This window comes from Oncorhynchus tshawytscha, linkage group LG31, assembly GCF_018296145.1.
Source record: "Oncorhynchus tshawytscha isolate Ot180627B linkage group LG31, Otsh_v2.0, whole genome shotgun sequence".
Classification (NCBI taxonomy): Eukaryota; Metazoa; Chordata; class Actinopteri; order Salmoniformes; family Salmonidae; genus Oncorhynchus; species Oncorhynchus tshawytscha.
Genome location: NC_056459.1, coordinates 4,509,416 through 4,526,219, shown reverse-complemented (window position 1 = coordinate 4,526,219; position 16,804 = coordinate 4,509,416). Strand labels below are relative to the sequence as shown.

The following is a 16,804-nucleotide window of genomic DNA, read 5'->3' as shown; positions in this document are numbered from 1 at the left end:
TACAGCTGCACCAGACTGGCTGAAGGTCGAGGAGGGGACAGGGAAATGAAAAGGGATCAAGGTGTGCAAAGAGACAATGGATCCACTGAGTGCTGTGTTGCTGAGCAACCCGTATCCTTATCAGGAACTATAGCAGAAGGCAAAAGGGCAAACATGATTATTGACAACAGTAGATTTGATTCAAATCAGTATTTTAAATATAAGGACAGTTTTGTTCTCTTAATTATTAGCATCTAACACCGTGCAGTTTCATCTAATGTTCTTTAAACGATACAGTGACCAGCATTTCAATATAGACACTTAAACCATTAAGCACTCAAATGACATTTTAATATGTGGACTTACAGTAAGACAAAAACATATATAAATATAATTCATGGTGCAACACTTTCAAGCCTGTGATCAGCTATGGCACCCCATCCCTGATCTCTTCAATCTTTACTTCTTTGGGAATGTTGGCACAGAGGCACTTTCTTGTGACTATAGAATGACCACCTCAGCTTTCAGAGATAAACAAACTAACCACAACAAAAGGGATAAAATACAAAGCAGGATCAGTGAGTTAGCCAGCTATCTTTGATAAACAACCCCAAATAACTTATTGATTTTCCTGGTTCATTAAGAAATGTAAATTTAGATATGTGTTTTTGGTTGTTGAGTCAATTGGGAGGGGCGGGGTAAATTATCTAAACTTGTAATCATGGTCGAATTATTAACAACTCTCCAACCTATGGCAAAATGTGTCGCTGTAAAACTGCTACATTTCCTCTCCACCCCATGACAAAATGAGTAGAATTGCAAGAAATGTGTTATAAAATTGCTAAATCTTCTCTACACCCCATGGCAGAATGTGTAGAATTGCGGGAAATTAACTCTATCTTAACAAACCTAACGCAATCGTCAATCTAAGCGTTGGCAGTAGCGCTATAGGTTCGAGGGTGTGTCCAAAATATTTTTGCTATTTTTACAACCACAATTATTTGCGCAGTTGCTGGCGGTGGCTCGAAAGGGCTGGGATTTGATGAATAAATAAGTTGTGGGTGTGTTGAGGCTTGACCCCTCACTGGCCAATCAGAACGTGCTCCATGGCTAAATATGTGGTTGCTTCAATTTGTGTATATACAGTCTTGTATATATTACCTTGGGATCAACTCAAATTCCAATGTTAGTCCACTATAGTTTGTTAAACAGCTTACAGAAAGAAAATAACTAAATGTAGATCCCGTATTTGCTAAACTTGAACCTGTTTGCAGTCCACATTGTTCTAAGTAATTGCTTCAATAGCATTCGCACTGATTTAGGGGCTAGGCCTACTGTAAATTGCATTATGGCTGAGCATGGACATGCCAAATGTTGTCAATAAGCAAGATTAAATTCACACTGAAAATTATGAGTTTGTTTTAATAAAATTAAACAAAAAGCAAGAAATCTGTTTTATTTTTTTTCAACAACAATAAATGCATGTCAAATGTAATGATATCACAAAATCACCATCATAAAAAAAACACAACACATTGCTGTTGAACCAGCCTTCGCTATAGTAGTCCTAGGGTAAGGGTAGTCTGTGGAGGGCTTGGATTTTTTTTTTAAAGTTGAAATGGAAAACAAGCAATTGTTACATGAAAATAACTTCTAAATACGAGGTTCACCGGTATTCACCGAGGATCTCATCTCTCCTTTCACGATGGGCACGTAGACATGTAACCTATATCACGGAGGGAGTCTTACACACGTCCAAAGCATGGCTAAAATAATGTAGGCCTGCCTACAATGCACAGATAAAAAGGGAATGTCAGCTCTTTTGCTCCTTTCAAACTTGATACAGTATTTTAATAAAGCTTGGGTGATTAAGATTTATTTCCAAGAGGTCTCACGAGCCAAACCCTTTATCGACAGTCTTGTCTAGCCTACTTGATTACATTGGGCAGGACAAAAAGAAAACAGCCTTCCTTGAGAGGGGAGGCTATGCTTGGTTTTTAATCAAATAAAATGGGGGAAAAACATGAATGTTTTATGTTTCTAAATATGAAGTATACAGGTACCAAATCACATCTTGTTCCATGTTCATGTGGGCAGTGTGCGCGTCACGGCTGGATAGGCTGTGTTTCAGCTGTCAAAATTCATACCATAACCAACTGCGTTACCATTAAAACCAGCTTTTGATCGGTCTTAAATATCCCTGCCAGTGCCAGCTAAAATTAGTACTTTGGATCATGTTAAGGGCACGCCTAAAATATTTACACTCCTCCCATCTGAGCGTAAGCATGCTGATGTTAGACGGATAAATTGCCAAACCTGGCGTTAGGGTGGGAAAATGCCAGTCTGACAGTTTTCACGTGACGAAATTGCAAACTAACTTGCGTATGACACTAGCACCTCCTTAACACCAGCTGAAAATAGAGCCCTAAAACATTGAACCTGCTTTGTAGTATACCCCTCTGGTCCAATATCCATGATTGAGTTGTTCGCTGTAACATATAGTCAAAAAAAGTTGTGTTCTATTCTATTTGGAGTGCTGTTTATATTAAGGTGCCACAACGCTGCAATATTTTAGGCCGCATTCTATAAAAGGTGCAGGAACTCTAGCGGTACAAATGTGAGGTGCGAGAAATCAGTTCCAATATGTTCCTGGTCAAGTCAAGCACTTGCCAAAAGACTGTGTCCAGGCTACAACTAAATCCTGGTTAGGTAGCTTAACTTAGCCTTATTCCTCTGGACTCCTGGCCTCTCCCATGGGCTTAAACAGGTGTCTACATTTTGGGGTCCTCACACAGACTACACCCAGGCTTCTGGTCGGCCTGCTGTTCCAGCTGTAAGGTGACTGAATGAAAGTTGTAGTTGGAGAAGCAGGTTTGGGTCATCTCCCTTAGGACTGGCTGGGCATCCACTATGTCATCTGTGGAGGGAAAGGAAATGCAAATATGATGACACTGACCAACTGACAATTTCGCAAGTCACTACAGTCTGATCAAGTCAAGTCACAAGCAGTGCACACATATAGTGGAAACAGCAGTGGTATTTCCGCAGAATGTTTCATTCTCGGGTGCATGACAAGCGGAAAAAAATGTGTCAGGGACACAATAAAGCCATCATCATCATCACATATTCGAGTTGTAACATAACAGGAGGTTCACTGACAGCCTAGTCCAGCTACACTCACCTATAGCCACGTGTGCTGTGAGCACCGTCTGGTTCATAGTCAGGGCCCAGATATGGAGGCTATGGACAGACTTCACCCCCTTCACTGCCAGCAGCCGATCCCTCACCTCACCGTGCTTCACTCCAGCTGGGGTACCTGGGGAGAAATAAGAGAGGGAGGGAGGGAAAGAGAGAGAGAGAGATGGATTTCATTACATGCAAATGCACACACAGAGAGGGGGGACTGGGCACAAAAGATGGGCATCTTGGGCAACTTTTGGGCAACGCTTGTGATCATAAAACTTTTAGACATGTTGCAATCGTCAACTCTTGCACAAATCATATCCTTATGGCTGTCGTCCCTATAAATCATTCCTCGTCTACAATAAGACGTCTACTTTGACATAATCCCGAAACAGGGACGATAGAGAAAACTCACTGTATTACCTTCCATGAGGACAAGCAGGATGTCTCTCATAATGGTGACGGTGGTTCCCAGGACAAACATGGAAAACAGGAACGTACAGATCGGGTCAGCTATCTTATACTCAGGCTGTGGGAAACAAAGAGAAAGCGAGAGTAAGGACCGTAATCATTACATTGTCATTGCATGATCTATTTTCCACCCAATATATTTAACTTTAGTTAAGACATACTTGTGGTAAAACATACAGGGGACATCTCGATCTCACGTTAGAAACACATGAACGTTTGTGCTTGTACAGCATCACAAAAGGGATCATTCTATTGAGGATTGCCTGCTAGCAATATCAGTTTAAAAAAATACATCAATCTCTAGTTTTGGAGTTACCTTTGAGAACATGACGCAGTAGATTTCAGTGCCTACGGAGGTGCATGCTCAGCACATGAAGATTTTGAGAGATTATCACACACAGGAAGGAAGAGGGGGGGGGGGTCTAAAAGTCACACTGGACTTACTGTGAAATTAACAGTAAACTACTGTAACAGAGCGGTCCATTGTGTACTGCAATGATACTTAATTAATTTGTCGAGAGTGTCATTTTTGCAGCCTCGGCATGGGGCACAAGGCAATAAATCCCAAAGTGGATAAAGTCAACAATTTATAATACAGTAAATTGCCGCTAACTAGAAGTTATATGATCTTCCATCAATTACTGATTGATTCTTTCAATTATTGAAATCCCACTTGTGTTTTGCTGAGAGTTTTCAATAGTATTTATGTACAATTTATGCAAATTCAAAAAGACTTTAACTTAATCTATGAAATTAGACTTAATAACCTAACGTTGTCGGGGCTCTATTTGGGCCACTCTTTGAGTATGTGACATATTGTATGTTTCATTCTAATGCAATGAGTATTCAGCTATCTAAATGACCAGATCAAAAGGACATCTTACGAAAGCCAGGAAGAGTGTGTCAACACGAACATCCGCCTCATCCTTATCTAACATGCCCATTGTGCCTCAGTCCTAATCTTCTCACCCCAACGCCCTCTCCACCCCAGTTGACCACTACCTCCCCCATCACCCCAGTTGACCACTACCTCCCCCATCACCCCAGTTGACCACTACCTTCCCATCACCCCAGTTGGCCACTACCTCCCAAATGACCACTACCTCCCACGTGGCCACACCCCCAAATGACCACTACCTCCCACATAACCCCAGTTGACCACTACCTCCCCTGTCACCCCAGTTGACCACTACCTCCCCTGTCACCCCAGTTGATCACCATCTCCCCGTCACCCCAGTTGACCACTACCTCCATGACCCCAGTTGACCACTACCTCCCACATGACCCCAGTTGACCACTACCTCCCACATGACCCCAGTTGACCACTACCTCCCACATGACCCCAGTTGACCACTACCTCCCCCCCCCATGACCCCAGACCCCAGTTGACCACTACCTACCCCCCATGACCCCAGTTGACCACTACCTCCCCCATGACCCCAGTTGACCACTACCTACCCCGTCACCCCAGTTGACCACTACCTACCCCGTCACCCCAGTTGATCACCATCTCCCACGTCACCCCAGTTGATCTCTGACCACTGACCTTAAAGAAGATGATGATGGCGCTGACCAGCACGCTGATGCTCTGGAGCAGGTCTCCCACGACATGCACGAAGGCAGCACGCACGCTGGCATTGGCCTGAGGTCGTGACCCCGCCGACTTCTGCTGCTGACCGTCCACCCCATTGTGCTGCTCCACGTCGCCATTTCCATGGGAATGGTTTTCTTGGTTACCGTTACTGTGCGAGTGGCTGCTCTTGTGGCTGTGCCCATGCCCATTGCCCGCCGCGTGGCTGTGCCCATGCTTGCTCTTGTCGTTAGTGCTGTGGCTGTGGCCGTGCCCACTGCTGAGGCCCCCGTGGCTGTGCCCATGCCCAGACTGGTGCAGGGTGAAAGCCATACTGCCCACAGGACATTCAGAAAGACATAACATATTAAAAGCCTTGTTATTAGGCATTATAAATGCTCATATATGCTTACAACACATTATATAACATTATACATGGATGCTTCCTGCTGTCGAAGATGTCTGTAGGCTGTTTACGTGACAATACCTGTATATCTACTTGCTACTGTTGAGTAACACTGCTCTACAGACTGTCAGTAACATTTCAACTAACTATCTACTAACCATAACCCTAGCTCTAGCTCTAACCCTAATGTTAACCCTTGACCTTATTCTAAACCAAACCCTAACAGTAACCTTAGCAAGCAGTTGCTTATTAACAGACAGTTTGCTGATAGTATGACCATCTGTAGAGCATCTACAGATGGAAAATCTAAACTATCCAAATAAAGCGTGACCTACTGTGGTTTGATTTTCACTTGTGAATCACCAATATCTAGCCCTAACGGGGAACCATTAACAACCCAGAAATACTACTTACAGGGACTAAAGCCCACGGAAATCCACGTCACTTTCTCAGCTTGTCTGTCATCCGAAGTCGTCAATCGTAAACACTACATTAGTCATGGTTACAGCAGACTACGTCAATTCCAAAGATGAAGTCAATTCATGAATGGAATTTAATTGAATTTAAAATTCAATTCAAACGAAATTACATTTCAATTCAGATATTGTGAACTTCAATTCAGGAAGTGAATTTCAGCTAAGCCACTGAATTGAAAAGGAAGTGACCCCAGCCCTGTTGACCGTGACAGCCCGAACGAATGGGCTGCGTTTTGGCGTCGGTGGACTCACATGATGTTTGCCAGCACAGCGCAGCCTGAAGTAATGAGCATGATGGTCCCCTCGATCTCATAATTATCGCTGATGAGGCGCTGCACAGCCAGGTAAACCAGCACACCTGTCACCAGCCAGATGGTCACCACCGAGAGGAGAGCACCCAAGATCTCTAGAGGATAGAGGGAGAGGGGACACACAGGAGAGGAGAGAAAGAGAACACGTGACGTTTTAATCAGAGACCATAGTGAGAGAAATGTGATGGGACAGATATATTACAGTAAAGAGCTGCAGAAAAACCCATTTCATATTGCCAGCAGTGCCCGGCACAACCATGCAGTGCCAAACGTACCACATAGTGAGAGCCAAGAGGAAAAGGTCTCCAATTAGAGACACAGGTAGCCTAGTTTTACAAAACTCTAGTTGAAACGTGAATCATTGTCCTATGCACAAATATTCACCTGAACGGGAATCGATGCATCTAATGGTATCTGATTTTTTTAAGTATCTACTGTCCGGTTCCTATTGTAAAGGCCATGATACATAAATCACAATGCTACAAACAACCATAGGAATGCTATTCTATAAACACATTAAATTACTCCACTTCAACTTACTTGTTCCTGAAAGAGTATAAAGCACACGCATTAAGTGGCTCATGAGATTGGGATACAGCATGTATTGATTATTGTTGAAGATGGCAGTGATGATGAGGGTGAGCATTTTATGATAATGATGATCATGATTAAAATGAAGGTGATGATGATGACGATGATAAAGACAAATAATGACGATGATGATGATGAGGCTGATGATCTCACCTGCACGATGCCAGCCATAGCTGAGTGTGCGTGTGGCAGGTCTGGACGAGAGCCACAGAGACACCAGGCTGATGATGAAGCTGGCGAAGTCTACCAGCAGGTGGGCGGCGTCTGTCATCACCGCCAGACTCCCCGCAAAGTAACCACCTACAGGCAGAGAAAGGGAGAGCGAGAGAGGAGTGAGAGAGAGCGAGAGAGAGCGAGGAGTATGTCACTAACGACTAACCAACTAACTGACTGCCTGACTGAGAGACACAGACTCACTGACTAACTAATTGACAGGCTAGCCAATAGTCTTTTATCATTTCACCACTTACCCAGGATCTCTCCGATCATGAAGACCAAGCAGACAGCCGAGACCACGTAGAGCCTCTTCCTGGCCAACTGCTTCTCCCGCTCCCTGTCTTCCGTAGCTTGGCTGTTGTCATGGCAATGCTTGATGTTGCTGTCCTTCTCCTTCTGCATTATCCCATCTGTGGACACACTGTGGGGGGACAGGAAAAGAAGACAACAGGCATATGGATTATCCAAAAATTGAGGTGGGGGTGAAAAGGGGAAAGGGGGAAGACAAGAGAGATGGACGTCGTGAAATTCATCCAAGAGGGAGGAGGAGAAGGGGGGACAGAACGCAGAGACTGAGGTAGAGCCTGTAAGAATGGCTGTCCCTCTCGTGTTGTGCCCAGAAAGACCAGACAAGCGAGATGGATGTCATGAAAGTCGTCCAAGAATTAGGAGCAGGAGGGGGAATGGAAAGAAGAGAGAAAGACTGAGGCTGAGCAGAGTTTGTATGAAAGAATGGCTCTCTCGTGTTGTGCCCGCCTTGTGTGCCGTTACTTGTTGCACTCAGCTGCGCATTCAGGCACTTCCACAGCCCAAAATGAATTCTCAGTATCGGCACTCAGGCAGTGGCAAAGAAAAACTTCTTACAATTCTACACATTTTGCCATTGGGGCAAAGAGAAACATATGCAGCTTTATAGCTAATCTCATGCTATTCTACACATTTTGCCATGAGGCTGAGAGAAAATGTTGCTGATTTAAAGCTAATTTCCTGCTATTCCATACATTGCCATGAGGCAGAGCGGGGAAAAAAACGCTAGTTTGTTCATTAACAGTGTAGTGTTAGGGGTTTTCTTTCTCAAAATGGAAATTCTACATCCATTATGTTAATGACATTGTCTGTGATGTTAATTACATTGTATGCATTAAGCATGACATACTTATCTTTTAGTAATAGGTTTCTGTCTGTAGTATTTTTAAGTTAGTGAGTGTCATTAAAACTGTAATAATGTTGTATGTTGTGGTTACAATCCGTAGCATTCCCAGTGCCTCAAGTGTTTTTACTGTCTGCCATAAAGTCAACTGTTGACCCCCTCTTTCCAACACCCCAGGGCGAATACTACCCAAATTGAGTCACCAAATACAGTCAGTAGCATATACAGTCCACCTCTGTTTGGCCTGTTTGGTACATGAAAGGACACCCCTCAGGAAAACCAGGTTGGTAGGGGGCCTTATAAGCTCCAATGTCGACAATTTACATTATCTGGGTTATATCCATAACTAGAGGCCTTATGAGAGACACCTTGGTACCTTGGGGTCATTGGGGACTTTTATTTTGCTTGATCCATGTACTACTGATAGTGGTGTAACCGTAGTTGAACCGTAGTTGAACCCCCCCCCCACGGTTCGGCACGCACGTGAACCGTGGATCAATTGCAAAGTTTAACCATCATAGTGGGAAATACAGTTTCACTGACACTGTTACTTTTCAAAGTAATAATTCCCTAAATCTCGATGCAGAGTCGCAGTGGAAAGATAAAGACAAGACAGATGCGTGCTGTGTTTTACTCTGAAGCCTGAAGGTTGATTTTATTATTACTTTTAAAGCAGTTGTGTGGACTGTTCATGTGAACGGAGAATGTTGAATCCCAACGAATCAGTCCCGGATGCTCGTGTTGGAATAAGCAAAGAAGAAAAAAGAGCAGTGACAGCCACTGCTGGCGGAGGAGCTGACGAACTGGAAAAGCCTCCCGCTTCATTTAAGTCTCATGTACGGGAGCATTTTGGCTTCCCTGTCAAATATGATGACGGAAGAAGGGTGGTGGACAACACCGTTACGGTGTGTAGGCTTAGTGCCACAAGAAAGCCATATGATCATGGAAATACATTGAGCATGGCCACACATTTAAAGCGCCATCACCCTGGTGTGTCAGTGACGGGAGACAACTCAGCCAAGAGACAACAACTTCTCACCGCGACATTTAAGCAGCCCTTTGCTACAGAATCAGACCGGGCTGAAGCCATCACCAAATCTATTGGAATGTTTATCGCTGCAGAGATGAGGCCATACTCTGTTGTAGAAAACAAAGGGTTTAAAAATATGGTGAAAGTGCTTGAGCCACGCTACGAAATCCCCTGGCGCACCCACTATTGCCCAATAGCAATATCCCAATCACCGCAGATAATGCCAAGAACCAAGTAAATGCAGTGATAGAAGATGGACTCGGGCCACAGATAGCTTGCTTTGCACGTGTGGTCAATTTAGCATCCCAAATGGGAATCTCAGGTCACCAGATGAACCGCCTCCTTGGGAGGATCAGGAAGGTGGTTTCCTTTTTCCCCTGAAGCACAACAGCCGCTCGTGTGCTTAAGACCAAGCACGAAATGCTACAACTACCGACCCACAAGCTCATACACGATGTCACAACAAGATGGAACTCCACTTATGACATGTTGGAGCACCATCTTGAGCAGCAGGCAGCTGTATACTCTGCACTGACAGACATGACGCTGAAAAAAATATAAAGACATCGTCACCTTGTCTGATGACGACGCGAAAGTGGCAGAGGAGGTCCTCCAGGTGCTCAAATCCCTCAAAACGGTTGCAATTCTATTGAGCACTGAAACTGCACCGTCTGTGTCCATGATACTACCTCAGAGGCATCTCCTCCACAAAATAATTTGTCCATGAAGAAGCTTTTCGGGGACAAAAGTTTGCCAACACCATCAAAGAGGAGATGGCATCCTACAAGGCAGCAAGCGGCATTCCAGTGGATGGTGATCCACTGGCATGGTGGAAAAACAATGAGTGTGAATACCCTCACATTGCCACGATGGCAATGAGTCCCTAGCGAGAGGGTGTTCTCCACGGCAGGGGACATAGTGACTGCAGAGGTCTACCTGCAGAGGTCTATCTATCTATCTATCTTTCTTTTTTTTACATTTATTTTTGATGATGTGGACACGGGCCATTTTCTTTAATTCACTATTGTTCAAAGGAAGAAGGTATCATGCATTACATTGCACTTTAATTTAACAATTGAGTATTGAATCATTTATTTTAAGATTTGATTTAAACATTGAAAAGTTCCTTGCTTTAAGTGTTCTTTAAGTAATAAAAATGGAAAGCAGAGTTATTTGTTTCCCTTTCTTTTTTTTTTTTTTGCTAATCTGAAAAATGATCCGATCCGTGACTCAAAACCGTGATTCGAACCGTGAGTTTTGTGATCCGTTGCACCACTAACTACTGAACACTGAACCAGTTGCATCTGTTAGGCTAACTGACTGTGTTCAACCTTGTAGCTCCTGGACTATCCTTCCTTTAAATCCCCCACCCAGGGACCAGATCATGGATGTGATGGGAGAGTCGTGTTGGGGAGGAGTGAACTACAGTACATGTAGTTCAACTAGTAATTGAAATACATTTTGCAGTAGCTTGGCAGTAGTTGAGCTTAATTCAAATCTTGGTAGTGTTTTAAGTAGTAAATTACTTATTTTCCATGTAGCAGTCTAGCTAACTACCGGAACTAGACACTAGTTTTTTTTTGCCAAAATGTGCAAAAAAACATGTGTGAAGTAGGTAAGAGTTTCCTTTCTTTTTGGGCAACAGACCTGCCCAATTTTCACTTGAAACATAGTTTTTGTGTTTAATAGGCCAAATTACACATTCTGTTAACATCTGACTCCCGATTAATCTGTTTTTGCCTATTTTAGTCTATGACATTTCAGATTTAGATATGATCATTTATCACAAATTAGTTTGGATGTGGTGAACTACCTTTTCAAAGTTACTTTAGCAATCAGCAGTAGAAACAATTTTTTTAAAAGCTGAGGGTTGAGGCTGGAGACTCAAATTCAGGACTGACCATCAATGATATCAAAATTATAGCTTTAACCATGATTTGAGGCTATGTAGTGTGTGTTTACATTTACTTTGTTTACAAACATTGGAGTAAAACAAGTTTATATGTTGGATTATGATGGTGGTATGACAGTTGAACTAAGCTCATTAGGCATTTATAAATTATATTCTTCAATAATCAACACTGTGGGAGTGATAACGCCAGATTTGGTGTGGATGCTATTAAATAACTAAAGATACCGTGCACTCTAAGCATGACAATTAGCCCTAAATTAAGTTTAACATCGCAGAAGGAGCGTGAACTGACTGCTGAACTCCTGTCATACTTACTGCAGAGCAATTGCAAACCTAAAATTGGAACCCGTGCGCAAAAAGTTTTTTACGCATGACTGGAGCAAGGGTAATAGCCTATCTTAGATGATTTAAAAAACGGCGTTTTATTCAATAAATGAACAATGGCAATTAAAATAATATGTCAACGAAACTCACCATGGGCGCTCAACACCATCCTCGTTCAGCATTGACATCAGCCAAACTTTATTTTCCAACGTCATAAGTTTCAAGAGAGGGGGATTCTCGTGTTCTTGACCCTCCAATTTTGTTCACCCCTAAAGCTAGCACAGAACTAGAACCGTGTGTAAAAGTTTGTAGACTATAAATCAGCCAGCCTAGCAGGAGCCCAGGCTGAGTTTGAGTACAGAGAACGCCTAAAAAAAGGTGAACTCATGGCTGTCTGCTGTATATAAAACATTAAAACAAACTGTCAAAATAAATGTGACTGCGTATGAAATGTGATAACTAGGACTAATCGTTCATTAGCACAATAAAATAATAATATCGTCCTATACATGTGGATATGGTTCAAGTGACAGAAACATCAACTCATCATCAAGTTGCTCAAGTTGTTTTCAGATATCATAAATGTAAATGACAACATTGAAAACAACAGCCTGACACTTTAAATACACAATAAATAAACGGAATACTTTACCTTTCCATGGTGATGCTATACATGGTGCCTTTCTCCGTGACCAGTTGAGTTTTCTCTGTGTCGTTTCTGAACATGATTTCGTGCTTCAGGGATGACCGTAAACAAATGAAACAAGTTACACTATTAACCCCCAGCCAATATATTTAGACGGAGAAATTAAAACAGAAGACAAAATATAAATGCACTCAAAAATATCTATATTTTTTAATGGACTAATGTAAACTATATGTTTTCAGCGTTATCATCATCTAAATAGATATCATCTCACAAAAGAGGGTAAGTTCCACGCATCATTGCTTGAGTGACTATGCAAGCAGTGTTAGTATTTGAAGCCTTGTGACCACGCACCGTGTGCAAATTTAGCCGCTTGCAGCACCTTTGGGCAAAAGTTTTTTATTCAGGGAGAGGGTGGGAATTTTAATAAGAGAGCTTCTGTTTCGAAAAAGTCATATTCCTTAAAATAAGGTTTGCTTCTAATCTTAGGAATGTAGGCCGCCCAAATTGAACATGAAGGAAAATATGGATTATTTTATTACAACCGAATCCTCAGCTTTCGCATTTAGCCTCCCGAGTGGCACAGCGTTCTAAGGCACTGTGCTAAAGGCTATGGGATGTCCTTGTCCCATTACGCTCTAGCGACTCCTTGTGGTGTGCTGGGCGCATGCACGCTGACTTTCGGTCACCAGTTGTATGGTGTTTCCTCGACACATTGGTGTGGCTGGTTAAGGGCTTGGCAGAGGCATGTTTCAGAGGACGTATGGCTCTTGACCTTTGCCTCTACCGAGTCCGTACAGTAGTTGCAGCAATGGGACAAGACTGTAATGACCAATTGGATATCATGAAATTAGGGAGATAAAAAGTACGAAACAAAAGCAATACTCACCCTCCATTTGGCAAGTCTGACCATAATTATCTCCATCCCCCTGATTCTTGCTTACAAGCAAAAACTCAAACAGGAAGTACCAATACGGAAGTGGTCCGATTAAGCGGATGCTAAACCACAGGAGCGTTTCGCTAGCACAGACTGGAATATGTTCCCGGATTCATCCGATAACATTGAGGAGTTTACCACATCAGTCACTGGCTTCATTAATAAGTGCATCAACGACATCGTCCTCACAGTGACCGTACGTACATATGCCAATCAGAAGCCATGGATTACAGGCAACATCTGAAATGAACTAAAGACTAGAGTTGCCGCTTCCAAAGAGCAAGACACTAACCCAGACACTTATAAGAAATCCTGCTACGACCTCTGACGAGCAATCACAGTCAAAACGTCAATACAGGACTAAGATTGAATTTTACTAAGCCGGCTCTGAAGCACGTCAGATGTGGCAGGGCTTGCAAACTATCACGGATTACGAAGGGATAACCCAGCTGCAAGCTGCCCATTGACACAAGCCTTTTCAGGCCAGCGAAATTCCTTCTTTGTTCACTTCAAGGCAAGCAACACTGAACCATGTATGAGAGCACCAGCTGTTCCGGCCAACTGTGTGATCTCTTTCTACGTAGCTGATGTGAGTAAGACCTTTAAACAAGTTAACATTCACAAGGCAGTGGGGCCAGACGGATTACCAGGATGCGTACATAGAGCATGCGCTGACCAGCTAGCAAATGTCCTCACTGACATTTTCCAACCACCAAGACACTTTCGAGAGCTGGCTGCCCGGACAAACTGAGCAATCGGGGGAGAAGGGCCTTGGTCAGGGAGGTGACCAATAACCCGATGGTCACTCTGCCAGAGCTCCAGAGTTCCTCTGTGGAGATGGGAGAATGTTCCAGAATGACAACCATCTCTGCAGCACTCCACCAATTAGGCCTTTGTGGTAGAGTGGCCAGACGGAAGCCACTCCTCAAATTAAAATGTGTAAATTGATCGAGTGAAAACTGTTAGGGATCTAACCATAGAGATGAATGGGTTTGTGGCTAAGCTAGGCTAGGCTAGCCAATATAATAACTTTTGACAAAATGGCGCCTGCTATGTTCTGATATAGCTCCTCTAATATAATATTGTGATTACTTTCGGTATTTGTTTCAATTGTCCATTGTTGATATAGTCCCAAAACTTTTAGCATGTCAGCAATCAAGTTTTCAAGATATGTAACTTTCAAAATACAGACATTTGGCCCCTATGATATGTTTTGTATCATATGATGCAAAACGCAGCATCATATGATGCAAAATGCATCATACGGGACAGATTTCTCCTACATGTGGCAACCACTTATCGGATTCCGGGTCACGGAGGAGACGGGGATGGAGGAGTCGAGGAGAGGACAGATTTTTACCCAATGGAGAATTTCCCAATGGTTAGGTTTGAATCGGGATGTGGACATCAACCTGGGGTTAGGGTTGTGGTTACTGCATGGGTTAGGGTTGCACAGGGATGTGGACATGAAGCCAGGGTTGGGGATAGTGTTAGAGTTAGAGTTAGGGTTAGGGTTGAACTGGGTCACGGACACGAAGCTAGGGTTAAGATTACTGCTGTAAGTACAGTGTAATAATAATGAGTCATTACAAACAAGAAAGTATGACATAAGCTTATAGATCATTTTCAAAGCATCCGTATACATTGTAGGGTCGGAAATGATTGACACCCTTGATAAAGACGAGCAATAATACTATATAAAATGAATAAATCAAATAATGAGCTATATAGTATGCAAAAGAAAACATTGGGAAATGTTACTATTTTGTACTAATGCAATTGCTCAGAGAAAGAGATTTTGTTTAACAATTACAACAACAAAAAATCTCAAAAAGGTAGGAGTGAAACTTATTGACACCCTTCAAGATTCTCATCAATAAATGAGTCAAACGTTTAGTATTTTGGTCCCACATTCCTAGCAGGCAATGACCACATGAAGCTTGTGACCACAGACTTGTTGGATGCATTGCAGTTCATTTTGCTTGTGTTTAAGATAATTTTGTGCCTTTAATAAATTAATGGCAAATACAGTATTGTGCCATTTTGGAGACACTTTTATTGTAAATAAGAATAGAATATGTTACCAAACACTTTAATGTGGATGCTACCACGATTACAGATCATTCTTAATTAATCATAAATAATGATGAGTGACAAAGTTACAGGGTCAAAGGTCATACTTCCAAAACATGCTAACCTACCCTGTTATTGGTAAATGTATGATATATAAAGCCTTTATAAATTGAAGTTAGTTTAATGAAGTGGGACCAGAACTTTTCTTTCCCGGCGTGTAAAGCAGGAAATGACCAAAAGGTGGTGATAAGACTCTTCGGCACTCTCACCAAGCCAGCGTTTGGCTGTCTGCAGCAGGACTCTGCTCCTCAGGGTCCTGGTTCATTTCTGTCAGATCAGCTGGAGAACCGGCGTCTTCTTAACAGGTCACTAGATCTTGTTCACCAAGTGCAGGATCACAGCTTTAGTTTAATCAAACAGAAACCCCTTATATCCTGTAAAACTGTAGGCTATCACGTTAATCTGTATTTGTTCTGTAAGAGTCCAGAACGGAGTGAAGCAACAAATGATGTTGGCAACTCGTGTGGCCTAACACATTCCACTCATTTGAGGGCATGGGGGTGGGTTTCAATGTGGTTCAGTGACTTGCAATAGCTTAGTTCCTCATATTACGCAATATGTCACTGGCTATCTCACATTCACATTGCAGTGACATTAGTACAAAACCTACCATCCTTATCAAGAGGTTGTTGCCTCTTGGTGTAATGGCTAAAATATGTTAGACTGAGAGTCACAGGTATCCTGAGTTCGAACCCGGTCAGGCTACATGTGGCTACACATGTACACATCTACACACAGGCTACAGTACATGTGTCAGGAGTGGGATGGTCTATCATCTCGTATACAAAAAAAGCACATTTGCCTCATGTTACTCACAATATTTGTATTTATTGTTTTGGTCTGGAGATGCCTTTGTTTCTGCAATTCTAAATGTAGATGCAAACGTGTCAAAGCTATTTTAGTCAATTTGTCTGGATCTGCAGCTTTGTTTGTAGGGGTTGCTAGGTGCAGCTCAGACAACTAAGACAGAGTCTGTCTGTCTGTCTGTCTGTCTGTCTGTCTGTCTGTCTGTCTGTCTGTCTAAGTATTGAAGGGGGACAGCTGTCTGTAAGTATTGAAGGGGGACAGCTTTAGGGCTTTGAGGAACAAGCAGTCCACACTAAATTATGTCCTTGTTAACAGGGGTGACATGACAACGAGCCAAGGACATTCCACAGACTACCCGTTATCCTCAAGAGCACAATGGAGGTAACCTGGGCAACTGTCATTCTTCTCCGTTCCTTCTTTTCCTCCTCCTCCCTCTTCCTTCTCCATAGGGGGAGTGTGTGTGTGTGTGTGTTAAAAAGAGACCCCAAAATGGTAAACAAGCACGGGTCGGGCATTCAGACAATGGCAAAGAGCTGACATCACTCCTGCTGCATCACACTAACACATGACTGACGCCACTCCACTGTCCCACAGAGGAGGGGGTTGAGGAAAACAGAGGAGAACCTCTTTAAGTTTCCAGTCCAGTGCAGAACTACCACTGA

General features: G+C 42.9%; 1 protein-coding gene across 4 annotated transcripts; it reads right to left on the bottom strand.

The window, feature by feature from the left end:
• Nucleotides 1-1,419: 1,419 nt before the first annotated feature.
• LOC112229935 (zinc transporter 8) lies at nucleotides 1,420-15,777 on the bottom strand. Of its 4 annotated transcripts, none has more exons than XM_024396089.2 (9): nucleotides 15,545-15,777; nucleotides 12,272-12,354; nucleotides 7,458-7,624; nucleotides 7,141-7,287; nucleotides 6,338-6,491; nucleotides 5,180-5,537; nucleotides 3,586-3,691; nucleotides 3,161-3,295; nucleotides 1,420-2,896 (listed from the first exon to the last, which is right to left on the bottom strand). In XM_024396089.2, the coding sequence occupies exons 2-9, from the start codon at nucleotides 12,343-12,345 to the stop codon at nucleotides 2,751-2,753; spliced, it is 1,287 nt and encodes a 428-aa protein (XP_024251857.1). In that variant the 5' UTR covers nucleotides 12,346-12,354; nucleotides 15,545-15,777; the 3' UTR covers nucleotides 1,420-2,750. The 4 variants fall into 4 exon arrangements, with proteins under 4 accessions (XP_024251857.1, XP_024251860.1, XP_024251858.1 ...); XM_024396092.2 differs by lacking the exon at nucleotides 15,545-15,777 and adding an exon at nucleotides 15,404-15,475; XM_024396090.2 differs by lacking the exon at nucleotides 15,545-15,777 and adding an exon at nucleotides 12,620-12,848.
• Between the last annotated feature and the right edge of the window lie 1,027 nt (nucleotides 15,778-16,804).

Excerpts from the sequence above, each read along its gene's own strand:
- LOC112229935 (XM_024396089.2), bottom strand. The coding sequence starts at position 12,345 with ATGTTCAGAAACGACACAGAGAAAACTCAACTGGTCACGGAGAAAGGC. Across the intron at positions 7,625-12,271 it reads TATAGCATCACCATGGAAAG|TGTGTCCACAGATGGGATAA; the intron begins GTAAAGTATTCC and ends GTCCCCCCACAG. Across the intron at positions 5,538-6,337 it reads GCTGTGCTGGCAAACATCAT|TATGGCTTTCACCCTGCACC; the intron begins GTGAGTCCACCG and ends TCCTGTGGGCAG.